This window comes from Muscardinus avellanarius (genome assembly GCF_963383645.1).
Source record: "Muscardinus avellanarius genome assembly, chromosome: 5".
Taxonomy (NCBI): domain Eukaryota; kingdom Metazoa; phylum Chordata; class Mammalia; order Rodentia; family Gliridae; genus Muscardinus; species Muscardinus avellanarius.
The window spans coordinates 108,317,467-108,341,894 of NC_137790.1; the positions used below are offsets into that span (position 1 = coordinate 108,317,467).

The 24,428-nt window shown below is 38.9% G+C and overlaps 1 protein-coding gene across 1 annotated transcript in view; it reads left to right on the plus strand.

Moving 5' to 3' along the window:
• Positions 1–2,774: 2,774 nt before the first annotated feature.
• The window catches only part of WDR49 (WD repeat domain 49), a gene marked incomplete at both ends in the record, with an annotated part of 168,523 nt that continues 146,869 nt past the window's right edge, over positions 2,775–24,428 (plus strand). The window contains one exon of the mRNA XM_080696579.1: positions 2,775–2,903. Coding sequence (XP_080552705.1) covers positions 2,775–2,903 — 129 coding nt within the window. The remainder of the gene's footprint in view (positions 2,904–24,428) is intronic.

The following is a 24,428-nucleotide window of genomic DNA, read 5'->3' on the forward strand; positions in this document are numbered from 1 at the left end:
TGACCTAAGTTCTTAATGAATGTTTGAACAAATGGTGGAAAGATATCTGAATGGATTAAGGGGTGCATAAGTAAATGTTATTCCACTCCTCAGTATCTTTACAAACAAATTAAAGTCATGATACTATAGTGATTCACATATATCTATATTTACAGCAGCACAGTTCACAATAGCAGAGTTATGGAACCAAACTACGTGTCCATCAACAGATAAATGGATAACAAAAATGTGGTAAGTACACACGATAGAATTTTACTCAGCTACAGAAAAGAACAAAATTATGTCATTTGATGAAAATGGATGGAACTAGAGAAGATTATGCTAAGTGAAATCAGTCGCAGAAAGTCCAAGGTCATATGCTTTCTATCATAAGGAAACTCAAAAGAAAATAGAAAACATAAGAAAGTTCAGGTAAATGAGGAGGGAGAACAGTAGAACAGTGGAAGAGGGCCAGGGGAGGGAATAAAGGAGAACTAAGGAAGGAAAGAGTTCAAATGATGCTATGTCCATACATGAAGGTATCACTACCAGCTCACTAAGGAGTTGGGGGAAGAGGAGGGGAGCAGGGTGGGCTGGGGAAGGAAATACACAAAGTGATGTGTACGTGTGTATTTGTTTCACTTTGAATTTTACTATTATATATCACTAAAATTCACTGATAATTTTTTTTTTTTACTTTTTTGCAGATTTGGGGATGGAACTCAGGGGCATTCGACCTCCGAGTTATACCCCCTGCCCTGTTTTTTATTCCTTATTTCTTTTGTTTTTGTTTTTGGTGGTACTGAGGTTCCTGAAAACCCTTCTACCTCCGGGCTACACTCCCAGATCTATTTTACACTTTTATTTGGAAACAGGGTCTCTTAAGCTAGCGAGGCTGGCTTCGAACCTGCGTGATCCTCCTGTTTCTACCTCCCAAGTGTGGGGATTACAAGTGTGTGCCACCACGCCTGCTACTTTTTTCTATTTTGAACCTGGGTCTCACTGAGTTGCAGAGGGTCTCACTAAGTAGCTGAGGCTGTCAGTGAACCATGATCCTCTGGTCTCAGCCTCTGGAATGCTGGGATTACAAGGGTGTGCCACCTCACCTGGCTTCTGAAGTTGCTATAGGAATCATGGTAGAAAGCCTTCTTCTCTGTGCTGGGCATCTCTGAGCACCTCCTGAATATCACCTCACAGACCCTTGTAGCTGAAAGAGATTTCAGAGATCATGTGTAGCCAACCTTCCAATTCACAAAGGTGAACATAGGGTGCAAAGAGGCACCTGGTCCATCTACGATGCAGCTCCGAAGCCTGGGAGCCATCCTGCCACGTTTCACATGGTCTTACTGGCTTCTCCCAATGGCCTTTGGTACATTTTTTTGCCATTTCCATCATAAGATGGGGAGAATGGTCGTGTTCTGCTATGTGTGGTTTGTGAAGCTGTGTGCATGAATGTCATTGTCAACAGGATTTACATTATGGTGTGAGACTATAAGGTACCAATAAAAACACACTATAAAAATAAATTAAAAAGTAAAATTTTATCCTTTTCATTTTTATTAGCTGACCTAGTGATAACATTATCAGTTTTGTTATTAGGTTTATTATGTTTCATTATACTTTGCTTTTTTTTTTTTTACATTTTCAGTGAGTTGAAGACTTTTAGTCTGTCTGTCTATCTATGACAATGATGGCACATGCTTATAATCCCAGCACTTGGGAGCTTGAGAGGCTGAAACAGAAAGATCTCAGGTTCAACACCAGCCTCGGCAACTTAGTGAGACCCTATTTCAAAATAAAAAATAGAATTGGGCTGGGGGTGTATATCAGGGGTAGAGTGCCCTTGGGTTCCAGTCCCAGTACCACAAAACAAAAAACAAAAAAAAGCAAACAAACAAAAACATTAAAGGCAAATAGGATATAAGGAACACATTTTTATTGAATAAAAAAGATGCATTCTTTGCAGAAAACATGAAATTCTTGAATGCTGAGTTCTTTTCTTTGACTCATCATACTGTTTCATAATGATGTAATGTGCTTCATAGAAAAGATATTCTTAGAAGTGAAAAAATACAAGATTTAGTTTACAGAAAAAAGAGTGGGCTTATTCCCCCCCTTTTATAAAATAATGCAACACTTTTGTGGCACATTCAAAGCTTTAATTTGTTGGGAAACGGTGGGGGGGTGTGGAGGGAAGGAAAAGTTTTAGTTGGTTTTGTATTGGTTGCCAGGAAACATACAAAGGCATCAGGAAAAGATGAAGCAAACAAGTCCACACTGTGTGAGAGGTGGCCTTCAGCGGCAAACCCTGCACTGGTGGGACAATCTGGTAGCTGTGGTGCCTAATGCCCCAGAGGACAAAAGGCATTGAGAAGCCCAGCCTGTGAATATAAGCAAGGTTAGCCTTGGAGATTTCCAGAAGTTGTTTTTCTAAGGTATTGAAATGAGGATCAGAAGGTGTTTCCAGTGTCGGTTGCTATAAACACGGGGGAAGCTTTACACATTTTTAATCAAGCCAGGTTAAACAGAATAAAGAGGGTGGATTGTGGGTTTTGAAAATAAACTTAAGTAAGCGAGGGGCCTTCATTTCCTACTTAGGCTTCAATCTTTCTCTCCTAATTGCATGCCTTGAAAGGTTTATACTTTGATTTTGGAATTCTATGGCTAAATTTTTTTTTTTTCTTAAAGGCACCTGTTTAAGAAGAAAAAAAAGAAACAAAATCAAAAACAGAGTTGAAGGCTGCTGAATACAGGTGAAGCTTCCAAGTCACCTGCTTGCTGCTTTTGATTTAAGCATGGAGGCCCAGCCCAGGCTCGGGTCCCCTGGGAGGACAGGGGTGACTGCCAATGAGGACCACAGCGCGGGCCTGCTGGAAAACCAGCTCAGCGTAGAGGACTTTGCAAAAATACAGATGGCCTTCGAGGTGAGTGTCAAGCCTGCTGACCAGAGAACTTAAGCAGCCCATAAAGGACACCATGATGATCTAGAAAGAGCTTTTTCTTTAAAACTATTTTAATATTTTTGATGGTTAAAGCAGGAAATTGAGAAGAATGAATAAGGCCTGGATTTCACATCCCATGTCTGTCAATTTGTTCAATTCCTTGGGAAGAATAATAATATTTTGTTTGAAATTTTTGCACATCAATATCATAACAATCAAGGTTAGAAAACTAATTTTTAGACAGATTTTTTTCTTAGATATCAACATATTTTAGGAAACCAAAGATCGTGGTGGTGAATGAGGAGAGCCAAATTACTTAGGAAGCCCCCAGTAATGTTTTTGCCTCTGATATGGATGTGAAACTAGGCAAATGCAATTGTGCACGTCCAGTTTGCAAACATTTCCTACTGCTTCACCCAGAGTGGCATATCTCTTTTTCAAAGCTGATTTTGGCATTTTGTTGTCCCAAGATCCCAAAAGAAGGACCAGCATCCCATGCAGCTTGTCAATCTTGGAGCAATGCCAATAAAAACAGAATGAAAAGTTTGCATTTTAATTCCACATGGAAAATAAACCATAGGAATTTAACTACAAATAAATAATTTTCTTGTCCCTACTTTAGCTAATTAATTTGGAATTCTGCAGCTATGCATAATGAACAGCATATATGGAAATGATTCTTAGTTTCAATATGAGTAGATGGAAAATGCCCTTCTGTGCTGGGGAATTGGGCAGGCATGACCCTCCATTCTTTCTAATTCATTATGTTTACTAAAAAGAAACAGAATCTGTATAATCTCAGGGCTTCATAAAGCCCACCAGCGAGTACTTGAAGTATCTATTAATTTGAAGCAGACACAAAATATATTCTGGAATACAACCTTGAAATTAATAAAACATGAAATCTAGCAATTAGATTGGCCTGTAATGGGCATACATTCTAATCTTTAGCTATTTTACAAAGAAAAGAGCAGTTAACCATTGAAATTTTGTTATATCCTGTTTTATGTAACAAATTATATTCCATCTGTGTTGATAAGTTGATGCCCCAATAATATACATAATTTTTATAACAGAATCTATTATTATATTTAGTAGCAAAAATATACTCTTACACTTTTCTCATTTTATTTGCTTTATATATTCACTATTCATCTAACTGCATTTGTCTAAAAGATTTTAGTACTGCTGGGAACCAACACCCCAAATAAATTTGGCCCTTCCCTTCCTTCCTCCCTCCCTCCATCCTCCCCTCCCTTCCTTCCTTCCTTCCTTCCTTCCTTCCTTCCTTCCTTCCTTCCTTCCTTCCTTCCTTTGTGGGAATTGAACCAAGGGACATGCTATCTTTAAGCTACATTAGCCTTTTCTAATTTTTTATGTTTTTGTGGCACCAGGAATTGAACCCAAGAGCATTCAACCTCTGAACTACATCTCCAACCCTATTTTACTCTTTATTTTGAAACAGGGCCTAACTAAGTTGCCAATGGCCTCACAAGGAGCTGAGCCTGGCCAAGAACCTGTGAACCTCTTGTCTTAGCCTCCAAGTACTGGGATTACAAGCACGCACTGTCATACTCAGCTAGCCCTTTCTATTTTGAAACAGGATCTTGCTAAGTTCCTGAGGTTCACACTAAGTGCTGAGGCTGGCTTCAAGCCTGTGATCCTCCTGTCTCAGCTTCCAACGCACTCTGGTGAGCCACCATGCTCAGCTAAAGTTGACATATTTTGATAGACATAGCAAACATATTCATAGTTTGAGGACAAAAAATATATAGCATCAAATTAATGAATCAGGCTTGGTGTGGTGGTGCATGCTCACAATCTCAGTATTTGGGAGAATGAGACAGGAGGATTACAGTTCACGAACACACTCAGCTACTTAGTGAGGTGCTTTCCTGTTTCAACCTGTTTCAAAAATAAAGAAAAAAAAAAAAAACAGGGCTGGGGGTGTAGCTCAGAGGTAGAATGGCCCTGAGTTCCATCCTCAGTAACACACACACACACACACACACACACACACACACACACACACGAATTCGTATGTGGCTGTTTGCTTACATGCTAAGAACACAAAGAATTTCAGTGTTAGGAATGTTAATATTGTAAGGGGCTGTGTTAGTGAAACCACTACAGAAGGCTGGAGTGGATGTTTTTTCAAACTACAAAGTAGTCTTCACTATCCCAAGTGAAACTGGGAAATTGAGTCTTATGGAATTTTGTTGGTTGTCACTTGCTTTCTATTAAACTTTTATAAGTTGGACCACTTATTTTGAAATTATCAGTTGGAAAAGCAGGTATTGATGGATTAAAAAAAGAAAGAATGACATCTAATAGCTTCTATGAACATACAGGCCCTATGGCCCTTTTTAAATTTAGATTTGTGGTGTACTTTAAAAAAAATGAAGTTCTTACATGGAAAAGAATAAAATTGGACCCTTACCTAATCCCATATACAAATATTAACTCAAAATAGATAAAAGACCTAAATATCAATCTTAAGACTATAACCTTTTAGAAGAAAATCTGGGTCATAAAATCTCACAACATTGAAATTGGCAGTGATTTCTTGGATATGATTTCAATGGCACAGGCAACAGAAGAGTATACAAACTCCCTAAAATATAAAAAAATATTGTATATCCAAAGACAATGTAAGCAGAGTTAAAAGTTACTAATAGAATGGGATAAAATATTTCCAAATGCTATATCTGAAGGTATATTAATATTCCAACTAGAAATCCTAAAAATTAACAACAATAAAGGCAAACAATACCATTTAGAGATAGGTAAAAGTCTAACATAAGTAATGAATCTCCACAGGTAACCAATCTTAGTTGTCTGTTGGATGGAAAATCTTGTTTCTCTGGTTCTGGTGTGTGTTACCTATTTTGTCTTTGTAGTTAATCTCTTTGAGTATTTTCTCTAGTGCTGGTTTTGAAGACAAAAATTCCTTCAGTTTCTGTTTGTCATGGAAGCTTCTTATTTCTCCATCTAATTTTATAGAAAGTTTTGCTAGGTAGGAAATTTTTGGCTGGAAGTTGTTTTCTTTCAGACTTTGGAATATGTTACTCCAAGCCCTTCTGGCTCTCATGACTTGGTTTGGGAAGTCTGGAGTGATTCTAATTGGTTTGCCTCTGAATGTCACTTGGCCCTTTGTTTTTGTTGCCTTTAAGATTCTCTGCTTGGCTTCCACATTGGTCATTTAGACAATGATGTGGCGTGGGGATCCTCTTCTCCGATCCTGTCTAAAGGGAGTTTTATAAGTTTCTTGGACCTGTGTATTAACCTCTTGCTCTATGTTTGGAAAATTTTCTGCTATTACTTCCTTGAAGAGATTGTTGATCCCTTTGGTTTCACTTTCTTTTCCCTCCTCTATTCCAATTATTCTTAGGTTAGCTCTCTTAAAATGGGCCCATATTTCTTCAATGTCAGATTCCTGCTGTCGGATATTTTTTTTTAGATTAGAAACTATGCGTTCATTTTTGGAATGATCATCTTCTAAGAGCGAGATTCTGTTCTCCATGTAAGTATTATTTTTCAACAATATTTAGTTAAAAGATTATTATTTCCACCACCAAATGTTCATGGAAACCTTGTCAAAAATAACTTGACAATATAGGTAAGAATTTAGCTCTAGGCTTTTATTTAACTCCAATGGTTTATATATCTGCCTTTAGAACAGTACTACACTGTTTCAATTATTGTAGCTTTATATGGTTTGAAATCAGAAAATATATATCTTCTAGCTTTGTTCTTTTTCAAGATCGTTTTGGGTATCTAGAGTCCATATTCCATATTAGGATAGATTTTTTTCTGAAAAATAAATATATAAATATATGATAGTTTCACCTAAAAAAAAAATAGAAAAAAAATATTCTCTGGTAAGAAAGAAAGCCAAAAGAAATATTGAAATGTTATCTTTAAGTCATCAAAAGCTTGGAATCAGACAAATGAAACTGTTATGTGAAATTATCATTTTTAATTTTGGATAAATTGCTATAATACTAGATGTCAACCATTAAGCCAAGCATGGGAAGGAGGGATGGGGAGAGAATGGGGTGGGGATCAGGTGGGGACTGACTGGGCGATGTGTGCATGTATGTTTACAAAAGTTTGTATCCCACTAAGATGTATGAATACAGTGCACCAATAAAAATAAATAAATAAATATCTTTAAAACGTAAAAAAAAATGAAGTTCATCCATTTTTAACACACCCAACAAACATAAAACTGAAACAATCCAAATATACAGCCAGTACTATAAATTAGACCCTTGAACAAACATGAACTTTGAATCCTTCACCAACACCTAAGGAGGACCCATCCACCAGGGATGCGGGTGTTAATTCCGCGTGTTCCTGGGTATAGCGCCACCTGCAGGCCACGGGAGGGGAGCAATGGGCAGCGATTCTGCAAGGCTGAACTCTCCAGGCCTGTGGTCCAAGCACCATAGACACTCACTTGGAAATCCCAGGATTCTGCCACCAGATTGCCTCATATTTTCTCGTTTTGTCGCTTTGTTTCTACACAGGTTGCCCATGTGGGGGTTGAAGAGGTGTAGAATTTAGTTAAAGTCCATCTCCTCAACCAACAGTGGCAATGCTTAAATGAAAGGAAGTTTGGATTTTGAATTGTGTGCTGAATGTTTTACGTGTATTTCCAAGTTAAATATCACACAACACACCAAATTAATCTTTGTTAAATTTAGTAATAGTTTACTTATATTCATTGTACAATGGTATAATTTAGTCAGAATCATTTAATGTTTAAGATCCAGGAGTTAGACTTCCCAAATTTGAATAACCACTTTTGCCAGTTGCAATGTGACTTTGTGCAAACAGCATCCCTGAGCCTCAGTTTCCTTTATTTCTAAAATTGGGGTAATAGCATCTTTTGTGAGGATTAATTGAGATAGTACTTGGAAAGCACTTGGAAGCCTGTTTGCCACACATACTAAGTGCTTATAACATTCAGTGTTTCATAGTCAGTAAATAGAAGTTGAACAACATGACCTATAACATTATCTAGATTACAATTCATATATTTCCTAAAGGAAATTAAGCTTCTAATGACATTAGAATTTCTACATTCTTTTCTACATTCTTTTAGTTGCAATTTCTATATTCTTTTAGTTCTACATTCTTTTAGTTCTACATTCTTTTAGTTCTACATTCTTTTAGTTGCAATTTAAAAAAATGGTAGCAACAAGAGTTGCAAAGGCAAATATTCCCACAGAGGAGCAAAAGAGCATAGTTTCCCCATCTCCTACTTCACATTTTATTATCAGGCAAAGATTCTAATTGATGTCTTGATCCTATTTTTTGGAGCAAAGAAGTTACGTGGGTAGAAAGACTAGAAAAGTAGCTTGTGGATTTAATTTTCTTTCAAGTGATGGGTGTCAAAGGCCATACATCCACCTGAAGGGAATAAAACTTGTATTATTCATAGAATTGTAAAATGGTTGTTACTCAAACTTTCCTGTAGAACTTGTAATGCTTAGAGAAATGATATGGTCTCTGGATATTCATATTATTTTGATGTCAACCATATTTTACATTTCCATAGAAGCTTCAAATGGCAGCTATCATATGAGAAAAACTAGCTGTGGTTGCTGATTTTATAGGAATGATGAGAAGTAAAATCTAGAGTCTAAGAAAAATGAGATCTTCAGAAAGCTCCATTGGGTTGCTGTACATTAAGTTTCTCTTGAGAAACTGAGTGTGTAGATATTCCAGTGCTTTCTTCCTTATATTTCTGCTGTTGACATCTACGTGTCTGGGAATTCTGCCTCTTTCTGGACATTCAATTTGAGCCTGTTGATCTGGGGCCTCTCTCGATTTGGTTCTACACTGCTTCTATCTACACCAGGATCTGCTTCATCTTTTGGCATATCTGTTCTGGCCCAGACACTCAGGAACTGATTTTACCTTATCTACTGCATGCTACCATTTTATTTATTTTTTTTAATTGGTGCATTGTAGTCATATATCAATCACATTGGAGTACAAGACTTGATAGGATATACAAGCACACATCATCCAATTAGCCCTCATTCAGCCCCCATCCCATTCCCTCCCCCTCCCTCGATCCCATGTTTGTTTGGTGATTAACTTTGATACATTTATTTATGTACCTCCTGGGTTTTAAAGAGGCTCCATCCTCCCCTATTCCATATCCTCCGATTGGTCATCTTAGTTGCTTCACTATAGGGCCCTTTCTATAGCTCGACCTCTTCTTGTTACCCCTTTCCTCCTAGTTATTACTGATTAGGGGAAGCATCTGGTTTATATTTTCTGTGATATTTCTCTGTGCATGCCACGTTGCAAGTACCGATCCCACTCTTGACGGCCCCAGTAGTGGCCTGGCTACCCGGTGGACTGATCTAGACCTCTCTGGCTCAAGCAGCAGCCTTGCCTCATGGGAGGCCCTGATTCTGGTCTTGCTGGCCCTGACACTGGCCTAACCCCTCAGCTGGCTCCGATCCCAGCCTCGGAGGCCTCAGTAGTAGCCTTGCCTCACGGAAGGCTCCGATGCCAGCCGCTGGCCCCGGAACAAGCCTAACCCCTTGGCAGGATCTTATCCTGGCTTTGGAGGCCCCAGCACCGGCCTTGCCTCACAGCAGGCTCTGATCTCGGCCTTGCTAGCCCCAGCACCAGCCTAACCCCTCGGCAGGCTCTGATCCCGGCCTCGGAGGCTCCAGTACCAGCCTCACCCCTTGGCAGGCTCCAATCCGAGCACTCTCTTTGCCCAACCAATTGTCCCACGTTCTCAAGGGTGTGTGGTGGTAACATTCTGCCTCTGGGGTTATTATTTCAAGGGTTCCAGGTGTAATGCATCAGATCTCTGCCTCCCCTGAGTACTGGCCACTGCCATTGCCACTGCCTCCACCATTTCAAATCCTTCCCAAGCTCTTTTTCCTCTCTGGATGTTGTCCAGTAGTCCTAATGCATGCTACCATTTTTAAAAGCCCTACCAAACTGCTAGTATAAACTATCACTACAAATGAAAACTCAAGCTGCATGTAATGAAGGAGGTATTTATGCTCGGAGTAGAAATGCTCAAAATAGTTCAGCGTGAGAAAGACACAGTAAACATCCCAGCAAGAAATCCCCAGAGACTGTCCGGTGAGTGTTCTTGGAACAAATCTGTCTTAGAAGCGAATGGAATTTAGACACAATTCGCTTGTGATACCTTAATCTCAAAAGGCCAGGAAAGTTCTGGAGTCAATTCAACAAGCCCTAAAATTGTGCCTGGGAGAAATTAAATAATTACACTTACAAAATGTATGGTATCTTCATCCTTAATTGCCTTTATGAAAATTCCCAAGATGCCTGAAGATACATATTTGATAGCAGAACCTATGAACTATTCTTTGCTTTGACAAGGCAAAGGTGAGGATTCTGATATTCTGCCAGGCAAGCCAGGCTTTAAGGAAATGTGGAAAGTCAGATTAGGCTTTTTCCTGCTTTTGCATTTATTTTCTTTCTCCATTTCTCTTTCTCTCTTTCTCTCTTTCTTTCTTTCTTTCTTTCTTTCTTTCTTTCTTTCTTTCTTTCTTTCTTTCTTTCTTTCTTTCTTTCTTTCTTTCTTTCTTTCTTTCTTTCTTTCCAGGTCTGGGGATGGAACCCAGGGGCATTTGACCTCCAAGCTACATCCCCTGCCCTATTTTTTATTCTTTATTTTAAAACAGGGTCTTACTGAGTTGTGGAGGGCCTTACTAAGTAGCTGAGGCTGTCCTCAAACCTAGATCCTCCTGTCTCAGCCTCCTGAATGCTGGGATTACAAGCATGTACCACCACGCCTGGCTTTTTCTTTTCTTTTTTTTTTTCCCTTCCTTTCTTCCCTTACTGGGCTTGAACCCAGGGGTGTTCTAACTCTGATATATACCTCCAACCCTATTTTATTTTTCATTTTGACACAGTATTTCTTTAAGTTTCTGAGGTTCTAAGTAGATGTAGCTGGCCTCTAACCCATAATCCCCAGTCTCATCCTCCCAAGAACTGGGATTGCAGGCATGTACCACCATGCCTGGCCATCTGTCCTTTCTAAACTAGTAGGTCTCCTCCCAAATTATAAAGGATCCATAATTCTCGAGGCCTTGTCATTGCTCACTGCAAGCCCACTATTGAGGTGCTCAAATGGACAGACACTGCAGGACATGTTATTGTTCCAGAACCATGCTTATCCCCACTTCTTTCCTTTCCACACCAAGTGTCACCATATCAAACACATAAACATTACTCATTTTTTTAATTCCCTTTTCTCAAAATACTTAGATTTTGTATCTGGTAAAATATAAGATAGCTCATGAAGATCATTTAAATATTTTTCTTAGATAAGACTAATGGTTAAAATACAAAGTGGGATATTATATAATTCCAAGTTAGAAAGTTTTTGTTTTTAATAGGGTGTAAGTTTGTATAAAATAAAGTTATGTGTCATTGATTGACAGGCTTGTTCCAGGAAATGCATTGTTAGGCAATTTCATCACTTTGAGAACATCTTGGAAGGTATTTGAACCAGGTGATACAATCTCATGAGACTATCACCATGTGTGTGGTGTATTGCTGACCAGCATGTCTTTATGCCACACATGGCCATTGGATAGATTCAATACAGATGGATCATTAAGAGTTGGGGTCTAGTCAGACATCCTTAGGTCATTGAGGGTGTGTCCTTAAAGAGGACTGTGGGGCTCTAGTCTTTTAGCCTCTCTACCTGAACTCACATTCTCACCCTGATTTGCTACCACACATTTTTACCATGATTTGCCACAATCATCAAATACCCAAATCATGATATGGCACCATAACCAGAGGCCCAAACCAATGGGGCCATCCAATCTAGAACCTGAGTCTCTAGAACCAAAGCCAAATAAACCTTTCTTTACCTCTTACGTAACATGTCCCAGGTATTTTGTTATAGCATTACAAAGCAATATATGATAGCTTAAACATGATGGAGATTGATTTATTGCACACATAAAGTAGAAAGCAGGTATTTTTAATTAATGAATAGCTTCAGGTAGGGATTCAGTCCCCAGGATTTTTCCATTTTCTGTCTACCAAGCTTGTCTTACATCAAGCTGATAGGAAGGAGAAGTGCATAGAAGAGCAGGCGGTAGCCGGGCGTGGTGGCGCACGCTTGTAATCCTCGCACTTGGGAGGCGGAGACAGGAGGATCGCGCAGGTTCAAAGCCAGCCGCGCGCGCTGGCTTAGGAGACCCTGTTTCTAAATAAAAATATAAAAATAGGTCTGGGAGTGTGAGTGTAGCCCAGAGGTAGAAGGGCTACCAAAAAAAAAAAAAAAAAAAAAAAAAAAAGAAGAGCAGGCGGTGAAGGTTTGGGATGGGCAGGCCCACACCTCGTTGGGTAGAATTAAGTCACATGGCCACACCTAACTATAAAAGATAGGTGTGTTCTCAGAAAAAATCTCATCCATGATCCCCTTAGAGTTTAAGGGTATAAAAATGTGTTTTGCATTTTGTCTTAGCTCAAAGTTAAATTTATTTTCAATTTATACAACTATTTTTTTTTTGTGGTACTGGGGTTTCTGGAAGCCCTTCTACCTCTGGGCTACACTCCCAGACCTATTTTGTATATATTTTTTTATCTGGAAACAGGGTCTCTTAAGCCAGCGCGTCTGGGTTCGAATCTGCACGATCCTCCTATCTCTGCTTCCCAAGTGCGGGGATTACAAGTGTGCGCCACCGTGACTCCTGGCTATACAACTATTCTTTTTAATTTTTATTTTTTGGTACTGGGTATTGAGTTCAAGGCATTTTACCCCTGAGCTACATCTCCAGACCTTTTAATCTATCTTTTACTTTGAACTGAGATTTTGCTAAATTGCTGAGGCTAGCCTTGAATCTGCAATCCTACTGTCTCAACCTCCAAACTATTGGAATATTGGAGTATGCCACCGCACCTAGAGCATACAACTGTGTTAGCTAAGATATTCTGGAACAATTATCTGCTATTTTCATTATGTGAGTCTTGTTTTTGTATCTTTGCCTCAATGCTTCTATAGCTTATGTACCCAACTAAAACTTTCTGGAAATCAATCGAGGTGAAAATGATGAGTAAAACTTTAATGCCTTTAAAGTATGGAAGGATTTTATAAAACACTTCTAAGAGCATGATGTTATTTCATCCTCTCACCAGCCTGGAATATTGGCAGGCAGTTATTTTTTATTTCCTGGTCACACATAAGAGATAGAGGCTCACACATATTTAATTGAATTTCCCCACAGGGCAGAAAAAGGACTCGGAGGTAGGTTGTCAGTTCAGCCCATTGTATGGCATAACTGTCACTGACCACAAGACAACTTTCCTTTGGGTCTTTAAGGAACAAGAATAAATAGGATAAAGATTTTATTTAAAAACAAGCTTGTTAAAATTAGTAGTATTCAGTCTCCTGCACTGGTAACTTGGACTTAATGCATAATCAGCAAATAATAGACTCCTAAATAAAATCAATGTAAAGAAAAGTTAAAAAATAAAAATAAAAGATAAAGGTAACACATTGCTTTCTTACTATTTTTTCCTTTCCAAAGCATCTCAATAAAGACGTGAGAAAAATGAACAGGTAAAGCTTAATCAATAACTCTATTACGTAGTACAAAGTGCATTCAGTATTCTCAGTCAATTCATCATTGCTAAACAAAGGCAGCGGGTGAGAGCCTTTGTCACCCCTAGTTCTGATGGCAGTAGAAAAACCGGAGTGGTCCTGCAGGTCCCTTTCCTCAACACTAATGTGATAGCATAAGGAAAAATCCAACACCACTGAAGCTGGCACAGTCGGAGATGGTGGAGGTTTCTTTGGTGCTTTTGTTTGTCTTATTAAAATCCATGGGTGACGGATTGCAAATTGTGTCCTGACCGATTCAAAGAAGTGAAGTTGTGTGTCAATACAAATGAAAAATGGGTCTTGCCAAATGCTGCATTCTTTGTGTTGAAATTTGTGACAAGTTCTAATAGCTTCATACCTTTTCCAATTTCTCTGTGTAGTTTTGTAACAGAGGCTTATAAATAATAGTTAATGTGAGTCAGAGGAGTGCCTTTGATGAGCAAATGTTTTAACCTTGAGCTTGGCCAGGACTGGAGCAGAGAAGGCAACTAAGAAGCTTGTTAAAAAGGAGAGAGAAAGAAGGCAAAGATGCCCATTGCTATTCACTTGTGCAACTTAGACCAGTAGGTCAGGAAAAATACAGCTGCTGTGCAAATTTCCTGAAGATTATATGAGAAAAAAAGAAAAATGGATAGTGCAAGAACTGTGATTTAGGCCAGGTTAACATCACTTTTGTCCTATCAACCAACTTTAGCATCCCAGTGATGAAACAAGATACCTCCAGCTCTGTTGCTAGGAATAGGAGGCCTACAGCTGTCTCTTGGTGATCTCTGATCTTTTCTCAAGGCTTTGTATCACATTTGCTCAAGACCAAATCCTGTTGCCTTTTCTTCCCTCATCAGGACTCATCTCCTTTTATGCATTTACTGGAATGGAATCCTGATTCTCCCGGGGCCGACATTTCCTCTTGAAGACCACTGAGCTGCTATTTTCTCTACCCCTCCTACCTATCATGTGTGCAAACACCTGAGGCCAAGCTGCCACATTAGTCTAGCTGTACACCTGCATCTCTCAATAGCCACAGCTATGATGAAACAAGATACCTCCAGCTCTGTGGTTATATAAATTAAATACCATAGGACCTTAATAAAGTTTTAAAAATTTAGTTTCTCACAAGTACTGGTCATATTTCAAGTAGCTACCATATTGGATTGTGGAGAATATAGGCCATTGTTGCCACTGCAGAAAGATCCCCTGGACAATGCTGTCTCAGACCCTTCTTTCTCATGCTTTCCTATTACCTTGTTCAGTACTTATCCTCAATTTGGCCACACTCATGTGACGAAGGGGCTACTCTCAACTCTTTGATTGACCCTGAAAATTCACATAACATTCACTCCTTAAAATCCATACACCCAATTGATTCATGGCCCCAGCAAAAGCAGAAAATATCTTTTATTTTTTCTTTTCATTCTAGTCTAAGGACTATAGTTCTATGTTCCTGTTCTAGTACCGTGTAGAATGGGAATATCCATTTTCTTCAGTGAGTCCTTTCCACCAAGGCTATGTTCCCTCCAACTCCCCTGCCCACAAATATACACACAGAGATGTTGGGTCTGAACTTACGGGTCCAACAAGTCGGTCCACAAATCATCAAACACTGGAACATCACTCAAAAGTGATGTGACTCAAAGCCACATCGATCACATTTTATGTGCTCAAAAATATTCCTGTTTTAGGGTTTATCAAGTGCTGGTGTCTCAGTTTGAAATAATTCCTCTCCCATTTCCCAACAATTCCCCAGCTAACTGTTACCCCTAATTCATATTTAAATACCATTACCTCAGGAAAGCTCTCTCTGATTACTGAGGCTGGATTAACACTTTACAAAGATCTTATTTTCTCAAACTTTCCTGTTACTGCTCTTATCATAGATGCTCCATATAATATAATATAATGCCATTATTTGTTTAAATACAAGAGAAATATCAGGCAAACTATGAGAGAGAAGTCAGTGGAAGAGGATGTCAACACAGATCTGGAAGGGAAGACCCTGGGTGCAGATGAGATGAGATATCTGGATGAGAAAGCAGAGTATCTAAGACTGGACCCAAGGAAAATACTCCAAGGGACTGGAGGGCAAAAAAAAATCCTCTAACTGTACAGATAAGAAAAAATGTAGGAGGCAAAGAAAACAAAACAAAAAAAAAGGAGAGTAGACAGTCATAAAATTTATTCATTTTTATTCTACTTAATAGTCTGTTAATCATTAAAAATTAGAAGGAATGCATTATTACCAGTGCAATAAATAGAAACTAAACATGGTATTTCTCCAACCAAGGCCCATCTGCCTAAATGCACTCTTCACAATAACTGTTTGTAATGTTGCATTTTTCAGTGATAAAAACTTCTATCCATATTTTCACATACCTGTGTTGCATATAGTATTTTACATGTAATATAGTTTATACCTTCAAGGGAAAGTGCTTGATGAATAGCCCCTTATTCATTTGAAAGGTTACTGTAATCAGGAAGGAAGGTTTTCTTTTTTTTTTTTTTTCATTCTCAGATTGTCAGAGATTAAAAAAAACAACAGTATTCACTGTTAACAGAGTCAGGAAAATAGGCACAATTGCTAAGACTATTGTTGGCAAAGTTTATTTTTGGCAGGCAATTAACCAATATATATCAAATATAAAATGTATCACATGTATATTTTTTAAATCAGCAATTCAGTTTCTACCAGCTACCCTAAATAAATTCTGATACTTATAGAGAAGAAGAGTATATGCAGAAGTATAGAGAAGGATATAATTGTACCCATAAACTGGACTATTTACGCAACCTGAAATCAAGGATAGATAAATTATGATGTAGTTGTACAACTCAGCTATTAAAATAATAAGAGACACTTATATAGGATTGTCAAGATTTACTGCTCAGTGAAAATAGGAAAATTATAGAATAGTGCATAATCATATGCACATAAAATATGTATACTTTTATGTGCTTGTAGAGACCTCAAGTATGAAAAATAGAACTGTGAAGTATATTTAGTTTTAGAAATACCTTTGTAGAGCTGAGCATGGTGGTGCACCCTTGTAATCCCAGTATTTGGGAGGCTGAGCCAGGAGAATTGAGGTTTGCAGCCAGCCTCAGCTACTTAGTGAGGCCCTCTGCAACTTAGTGAGAACCTGTTTCAAAATAAAGAAGAAAAAAAATAGGGCTTGGGGTTAGCTCAGTGGTAGAATGGCCCTGGCTTCAATCCCTAGTACAAAAAAAAAAAAAAAAAAAAAGAAAGAAAGAAAGAAAGGAAGGAAAGAAAGAAAGAAAGAAAGAAAGAAAGAGACTTTGTACTTTGTGGACACCTTATTTATACTATAATTCAATGCTTATGATAAATGTTACTAAAATGTGTCAATGTATCTTAAAGACAAAGATTCTGCAGTACTATTTCTAAATATATATTTAATAATTTAGAATTTAAATAGTGTTGAATTTAAAAGCAGTGTTTTTAATTTTGTAGATCTATTTATTTATTTGTTTAGTGGTATTAGGAACTGAATTCAGGGGCATTCTCCCTGCAGCTACATCCCCACTTTTTACATTTTTTATTTGAAACAGGGTCTTGGTAAACTGCTAGGGTTTTGCTAAGTTGCTGAGGCTGGCCTGCAACCTGTGATCTTCCTGTCTTAGACTCCCAAGTACTAGGATTTCAGGTTTGGGCCACCACACTCCTTCTACTAGGTAATATTTATTTATCAGCCCCCTTTCTTTGAGTTTTTGCATTACAAGAGATACCATGGATAGCTATTTTACTCTTCGTTTTATATGTGAAAAAAACAAGATCCCAAATAGAGGACTTATCTTTGTCTATTTTAGTTTGGGCAGAGCTAGAATATTACATTGCCCAATGTGGTTTTATTTTATTTTATTTTATTTTGTGTGTGTGTGTGTGGTACTGGGGTTCCTGGAAACCCTCTACCCCATGGGCTATACTCCCAGACACCTATTTTTTATATTTTTTAAAATTTGGAAACAGGGTCTCTTAAGCCAGCAAGGCTGGCTTCCAACCTGTGCAATCCTCCTGTCTCCGCCTCCCACGCACCAGGATTACAAGCGTGCGCCACCACGCCCGGCTGCCCAATGTTTGATAGTCAGTTTTTGTCTCTACTTAGTTGTTGATCTCTATTAAAAATTTTATAATTTTCCAAAGTTATTTTATACTTTTTTGTATTAGGGATTGGAATCAGGGACATTCTATATCTGGGCTACACCACCAGTCCTTTTTCTTTCTTTTCTTTTTTTTCAAACAGTGTTTTGGCAAGTTGCTGAGGCTGGCCTCAAAACTGGAATCCTCCTCTCTCAACCTTCCAAGTAATGGCATTACAGGCTTGTGCCACCATGCCCAGCTCATACATTATTATTCTACACTCATTGACATCTTTCCTTACTATAATTCTCTACCCAAACTTGCTCTCAACAATGACATGGATAAATATATCTTCTGCAACACAGAAGAGATTATTTCCAACATATTAACTAATTTCCTTCTTTTTGCAACAGATGTTTATTGCATGTTTACCCCGTGGCAATGGAAAACCACTTAGAAACAGGCCTCCCTCATGAAGGGCTATGGCAAAAGGAGACTCACAGTTAGGCTGTAGAGGGAGAGAGCAGTGTGAAGGGAGCCCAGGGAGAAGTCTCTGGGAATCTTTCTGGAGGAAGTAACTTCCAGGCTGCCATATGAGCTCAGGGTATCACTCAAGTAAATAGAATAGGGACTGAGGATGTAAGTTCCTAAAAAGAAAGTATGGTTTGTTTGGACTAAAGGGCTATGGTGCATTTGGAAATCCATTTGCAGGGGTCATAGAACTCATTTGCAGAGGGTAAAAAAAGTAAAAGGTGAGGCTGGAACAACAAGCCAGTGAGGAGGTAGAAGGGAAGTAGGCAGATAGGGAAGAGCCTTGGTAGAAAAAAACTTAATTTCCTGAGGGGCAATGAATAGTAATGAACTTCCAAGGCTCCTAAAAGAGATCAGCTCTTCCAAGGATCAGAGATAAGAATGACCAAAGCTTCACAAAACCATCTGTTTACTAATCAACAAACCCAGGAGACATCACTGGAGCAAGTCTGACACCTCTACTGAAAGAAGGAGACCCCTCAAGGACATGCAAATACCCTATGCAAATTTTAAGAAAGCTGACTCCCAAACTCCAAGCAATAGAAGACATGCAGAGATATATAAACCCTTAGACCAGTCACCAGGATGGTTACCCACTCTGGGAACCCCACCCCGTTGGGGAGCTTCTCTCTCTCTTGTAGGTCGCGTTAGCTTTGAGAGAAGGTGGAGTGCAATTGAAGGCACTTGGCCCGAGCCACACTCGGGTAGTGATCTGAAGGCATCTGCTGGACATCAAGGCCGACCAGGGCCCCTAGGGGTGACCTGCACTTTCTGGCAGATCGCGTGGACTTTGGGAGAAAGCAGCTTGCAACTGAAGGCACTTGGCCCGGGATACACTCGGGTAGTGACCTGAAGGCAGCTGCTGGACACCAGAGCCTCGATAGCCCTTAGAGGTGTTCTGCCACTTTTCCTATTCCTTTCTGGCAGATCGCGTGGACTTTGGGAGAAAGCAGCTTGCAACTGAAGGTATTCGGCTTGGGCTACCCTCAAGTATTGTCCTGAAGGCAGCTGCTGGACTTCAGAGTTCCGACAGCTCCTTAGGGGTATTCGGTCACTTTTCCCTATTCCCTATTGCTTTCAATAAATCTTTTACTCCCCTTCCTGCGGTCTGTGGGTGTCATTCTTTGCTCACTGGAGACAAGAATCTGGTAAGGAAACGCCAAGTTTCTTCTCAAGAAACTCTGTTTCATCTTAAGGAAACACCGTGTTTCTCCTCAAGAAGCCCCGTTTCACCAGGACTGTATCAGGGGGGGTTAGCGAGATGGACATCTGTTTTGAGTGCACACTGCTACTGGAGATGACATCTGTTCTAGGTTATTTCAATTGACAGAGCTAGAATATACTTCTCTCTCTCTCTCTCTCTCTCTCTCTCTCTCTCTCTATATATATATATATATATATATATATATATATATATATGTCATTGATCAATAAACATATTTTGAATACTGAGGGTTAAACTCAGGGGCATTCTACCTCGGAGCTACATTCCCAGCCCTATTTTTTATTCTTTATTTTTGATACAAAGTCTCACAAAGTTGTGAAGAGTCTCACTAAGTAGCTGAGGCTGGCCATGAACCTGTAATTCTCTGGTATTAGCATCCCAAGTATTGGGGTTACAAGTGTGTGCCACCACGACTGGCCTATTGATAGTTTTCGAAATGATGAATTTATATTAACATCTTCGATTCCAGTGCCAGAGGATTCTTTCCCATTCTCTGCCATTTCATACTTGAGTTTTATATTCCCACTTGTTCACATTTTGAGCCTTTGTTCTAGCAGCATCAATGTGTTTATGCATATGCTGTATCCTATAATACATAAAAACTTGTTTCAAAATTTATTATATCAATACCACTCTAAGAAAAAAGGTATTCATGATTTATTTATATATATATTTTTGGTCCTTACATTAGATTTCTCTAAGGGTGCCTGCATCAGAGAACCAGGCTTAGAGATTACTAAAATTAATTTATTTTACCATGTGCTTGTATTTTTGGCTTGCTACATGATTAAGTTGGTATATATTAATTATACAACTAAATACAGTCATTTTGATTTTATTTTGTTTACTACATAAGGTATTTTTATAGTACAACAGTCAAAAGCACATAAAAATAAATACTTAGAAAAGTTTTACACTTCTCCCTAACTTTTTCTGCCCTTTCATTCTGCATTGGTAACCATTTTTATTAGCAACTGAATGTTTTCCTGAGATTTTGATATATCTTTATTTTCTACTACACTTTAGTTTTGTTCACTTATAATGTACATCCAAATAATTCATGGAGACTATCTTCATTTGTTTAACAGATGTATTATGCTTCACTGTTTGAAGGAAAAAGGAAAGAAGGATTCTTTTTGTATAGAGGCTAATCGATATTTAGAAATGTTGATTTGAATTTTCTATATGGCACATTCAAGTTGTGATATCTAGTAGGAAATGTGATATGAAGATTTAGTGCTCAGAAGAGAGATTTAGCTAAACATATCTTTTTGGGCAATCTCAGCAATTAGATGACATTGAAGCCATGGAATGGGAACATATAAGTCAAATACAGTATTAAGTGAGAGAGATACACAGAAAAAATGGGGCCTACAAAGAGATCAAGAAGGAGTGATCAGATATGTTAGAAGAAAACCAAGACACATAGCTGTTTTGTAAACCAAAGAGAGTAGGTAGCAGATGTTCTTAGAAGTAGAGAAGAGTCAACAGAGAAAAATTCTACAGAGACTTAAAATCATGTAACTTATCTGAGCATGGTAGTGCATGCCTGTAATCAGCCTGGGAGGCTGAGAGCAGGTTTGAAATGAGACTCAGCAACACAGTGAGGCTCTCAACAACTTAGGGAGAGCTTGTTTCCAAAGCAATTAAAAAATAGAAGCCGGGCGTGGTGGCGCATGCCTGTAATCCCCGCGCTTGAGAGGCAGAGACAGGAGGATCGCGCAGGTTCAAAGCCAGCGCACGCACTGGTTTAGGAGACCCTGTTTCCAAAATAAAAATGTAAAAATAGGTCTGGGAGTGCAGCCTGGAGGTAGAAGGGCTTCCAGGAACCCCAGTACCACCAAGAAAAAAAAAAAAAATAGAAGAGACTGGGGATGTAGCCCAGAGGTGGAATGTCCCTGGGTTCAACATGGTCAATCCCCAGCACCAGAAAAACAAAATAAAACATAAGCCTATAACTCAAAATCATATAAATTCATGGGCAGGAACTTCCCAAATTTGATGATATGGTAGCACTGGCTCAAACCCCTGTGCCATAATTATAGGATTCTGAAGCCCTTGCCCAACTTCTTTTGTTATTTGATCAAATAGCGAGGAAGAGGAGAAAATAGTGACAGGGGAGGTATAGAGAATGGGAAACAGCAAGATGGCAGAGGGTGGCATGGCAGAAAAATAACCTCCAAGATAACTCTATAGGCAGGAAGGCTAAAATGACTTTTAATAATGGATGTCTGTGCATTGCAGAAATCTAAACCTTTCTCCCATATTCCCCACTACACCCTACACTTGCATCCCCAAACCTTTCTGTTTCGTCTGTTAAATTGTAAATGCTTTCTAAAAAGAAATTCCTGAATAATTAAGTAAACAGCTGACTTGGGCACATGTGAATCTGATAGAGAATAGAGATGTAGAGAGTTGCGGAGGCTGAGGTAGAACCTATGGTCCTCCTGTCAGCTTCTTCATTTTATTTTATTTTGTGGTACTGGGAATGAAACCCATGGGAATTCTGCCTCCAAGCTACACTCCCAGCCCATTTTTTTTTTTAATTTTTTATTTTGAAACAGGGTCTCACTGAGTTGCGAAGGGTCTCTCTAAGTAGCTGAGGCTGTCCACAAACTGCCATCCTCTGGTCTCACCCTCCCAAATGTTGGGATTACAAGCGTGCGCCACCACGCCCGGCTAGCTTCTTCCTTTTAAATGATGGATTTGTTGTAGATTCTCTAAACTTCCTTCTAGCTCCAACGTGCCATGAATTCAGTACCTCATGATGTGTGATATTTTTTTTTTGGCCATAATCTTATGGCTTATATCGTAAGGACAACAATTATTTTGAAAGTCTATTTTTATGCTGTTTTCCTGAGATTTCTGGGTGAGGATCTGTGGGGAGCCATTAAGGTCTTCCCCTTATCTTTACTAAAAGAATACTTCTGACTGTCCTTCTTCCCAGAGTCAACAAGGTTTGGGGTCATGGAGGTTTCAAAGTAATTAAGACTCTCTCAGAACTAATGATGCTATTGTTCTGTCTGAGCTAAGGTTAGGTTTGTGTTGTTTGTGTTGCACCAGGGTATTGTTTGACCTGCCCCGTGTTATGTGTACTTTGGACTTGTCTTTCTTGTATTCTGGGGTAACCTGAAGCTAGAAACTGTATAAATAACCACAAGAGACTAAACCCGGTTGTCGGCCAGTAGAGATATTGACCTAGTAGACTGGCGATCCTCCTCCTCCCATGCTTGAAGTCTTTCATCCTCACTCCTCTCTTTGGAATCCTTATTTTTGCTGTCTGGCTCTGGCAAGAATCCATAAAAGTCAGCTGCTGGTTGGCCATGGCTTTCCCCTAGCCAGGCTCTTCCCCTACGTTTCTAGCTTAGGTAAAAGAGATAATGATGAAAAACATCAGCTTAGATCTAGAGCAGAAAATCAAACTTCCATAGACTTAAAAGGAAGACAGAGTGATTGATTTTGCTTTCCCCTGCAGTTCCAATTTACCTCTAATTCACCAGCTGGATAGAGAACCTAATTGTTAAATTCTTGATTTGAGAGAATTCAGTTCCAAACTTTAGAGCCTGTGTTTTTTTTTTTTTTTTTTTTTTAAGTATTGACAATTGAATTCCAGGGGCATTCTAACTCTGAGTTTCAGCCCTTTTTATTTTTTGTTTGGAAAAAGGGTCTCGATAAGTTAATGAGACTTTTGATAAACGGTCGAGGTTGGCCTCCAACCTGCAATCCTCCTGTTTCAGCCTTCTCAGTACTGGAATAACAAGTGTGCAAAGTGTGCAGCATCACAATCGGGTGCCTGTGTCACAATGCTTTAGTTCAATTTGCATTGGTGAGCTCTTGTATCACTGATATCATAGTATAAACAAAAATTAAAGACAACATCTACTGAAGCAGGAAAAAAAAAAAAAAAGAGCTACAAACCCTAGCTAGCAGACCAGTCTCTCCTGTTGTTCAGTCTCTCCTGAATGTTCTTTGGTGGTAAAATTGTAGGGGATAAAATAAGCCTGTGCAGCTGCTTTAAAATAACACAGCTAATCTTCTGCTCCAAAAGATACTCGCAGGGCTTGACAGAGAACCCTAATACATATTCATAACCAATGCACACTGTAACCAAGGGAAATCGAGGCAAGTGGAACGAGAGAGCAGCATGTTAATTTTAAATTTAATTATAGAGATGGGAGAAGAGGATATATTTTATCAGCATACACTCACTCAGCTGTCATGGAACATTACCCCTAAATCATGCCAAATGTCTGACAAAGGAAATATTAATTTTGGTGAAGTGGTTGATGAAACTAGCAGGTACTAGAGTAAACAAATTTCTGAAATCCTAGGATAAAATATTTTTTTTTTCATCTAGAGAGAAAGAAGCCTTGCATAAAAAGCAAAGAACTTACAATCTAAGGGAAAGTTTTTGATCCCTGTGAGATTTCTATTTATAGGATGTTTCAGCAGGCTTGAGTGCTACGTTTGGCTTGAAGTGAGAATCAAGTATAGGTAGTGTGATGCCTGCAACTTTATTATTTTGGTAACCTAGGACAATATGTCATTTATTGTGACTGTCACACTTAGGCTTTCCACCAAAGAGGAAGTATTTGAAGAGCACTGACCTTGTCTGTCTTGTCCAAAGTTAAAGTTGAGAGTTTTGAATAGAATCTGGCATAGAATACACACGTAATGACTATTTGTTGAATGAATCAATGAACCTAGCCCATGCTGCCCTGTATGGGGTATATACTCATTATTTATTAATGAACAAATCAATGAATGGGTGGATGAGTGCCAATACTTCAGTTCACCATTTGATGTTTATTCATTTATTTCCTGGATCTGGAAGCAAATGTCATGGGATGAGGGAACAGCACCTAAGGCCAGTGACATGCTATAACCTACAGCCAGGCTTCGACAGTTCAGGAAATATCCGAAGTTCAGAAAAAATTGGATTGTGGTCTTTCCATGGTTTGCAACTTGGACTTGTATTCTTGCCTCATCAAAATTTTTATTTACAGAGTAGGTAAAAAACAAGAAAGC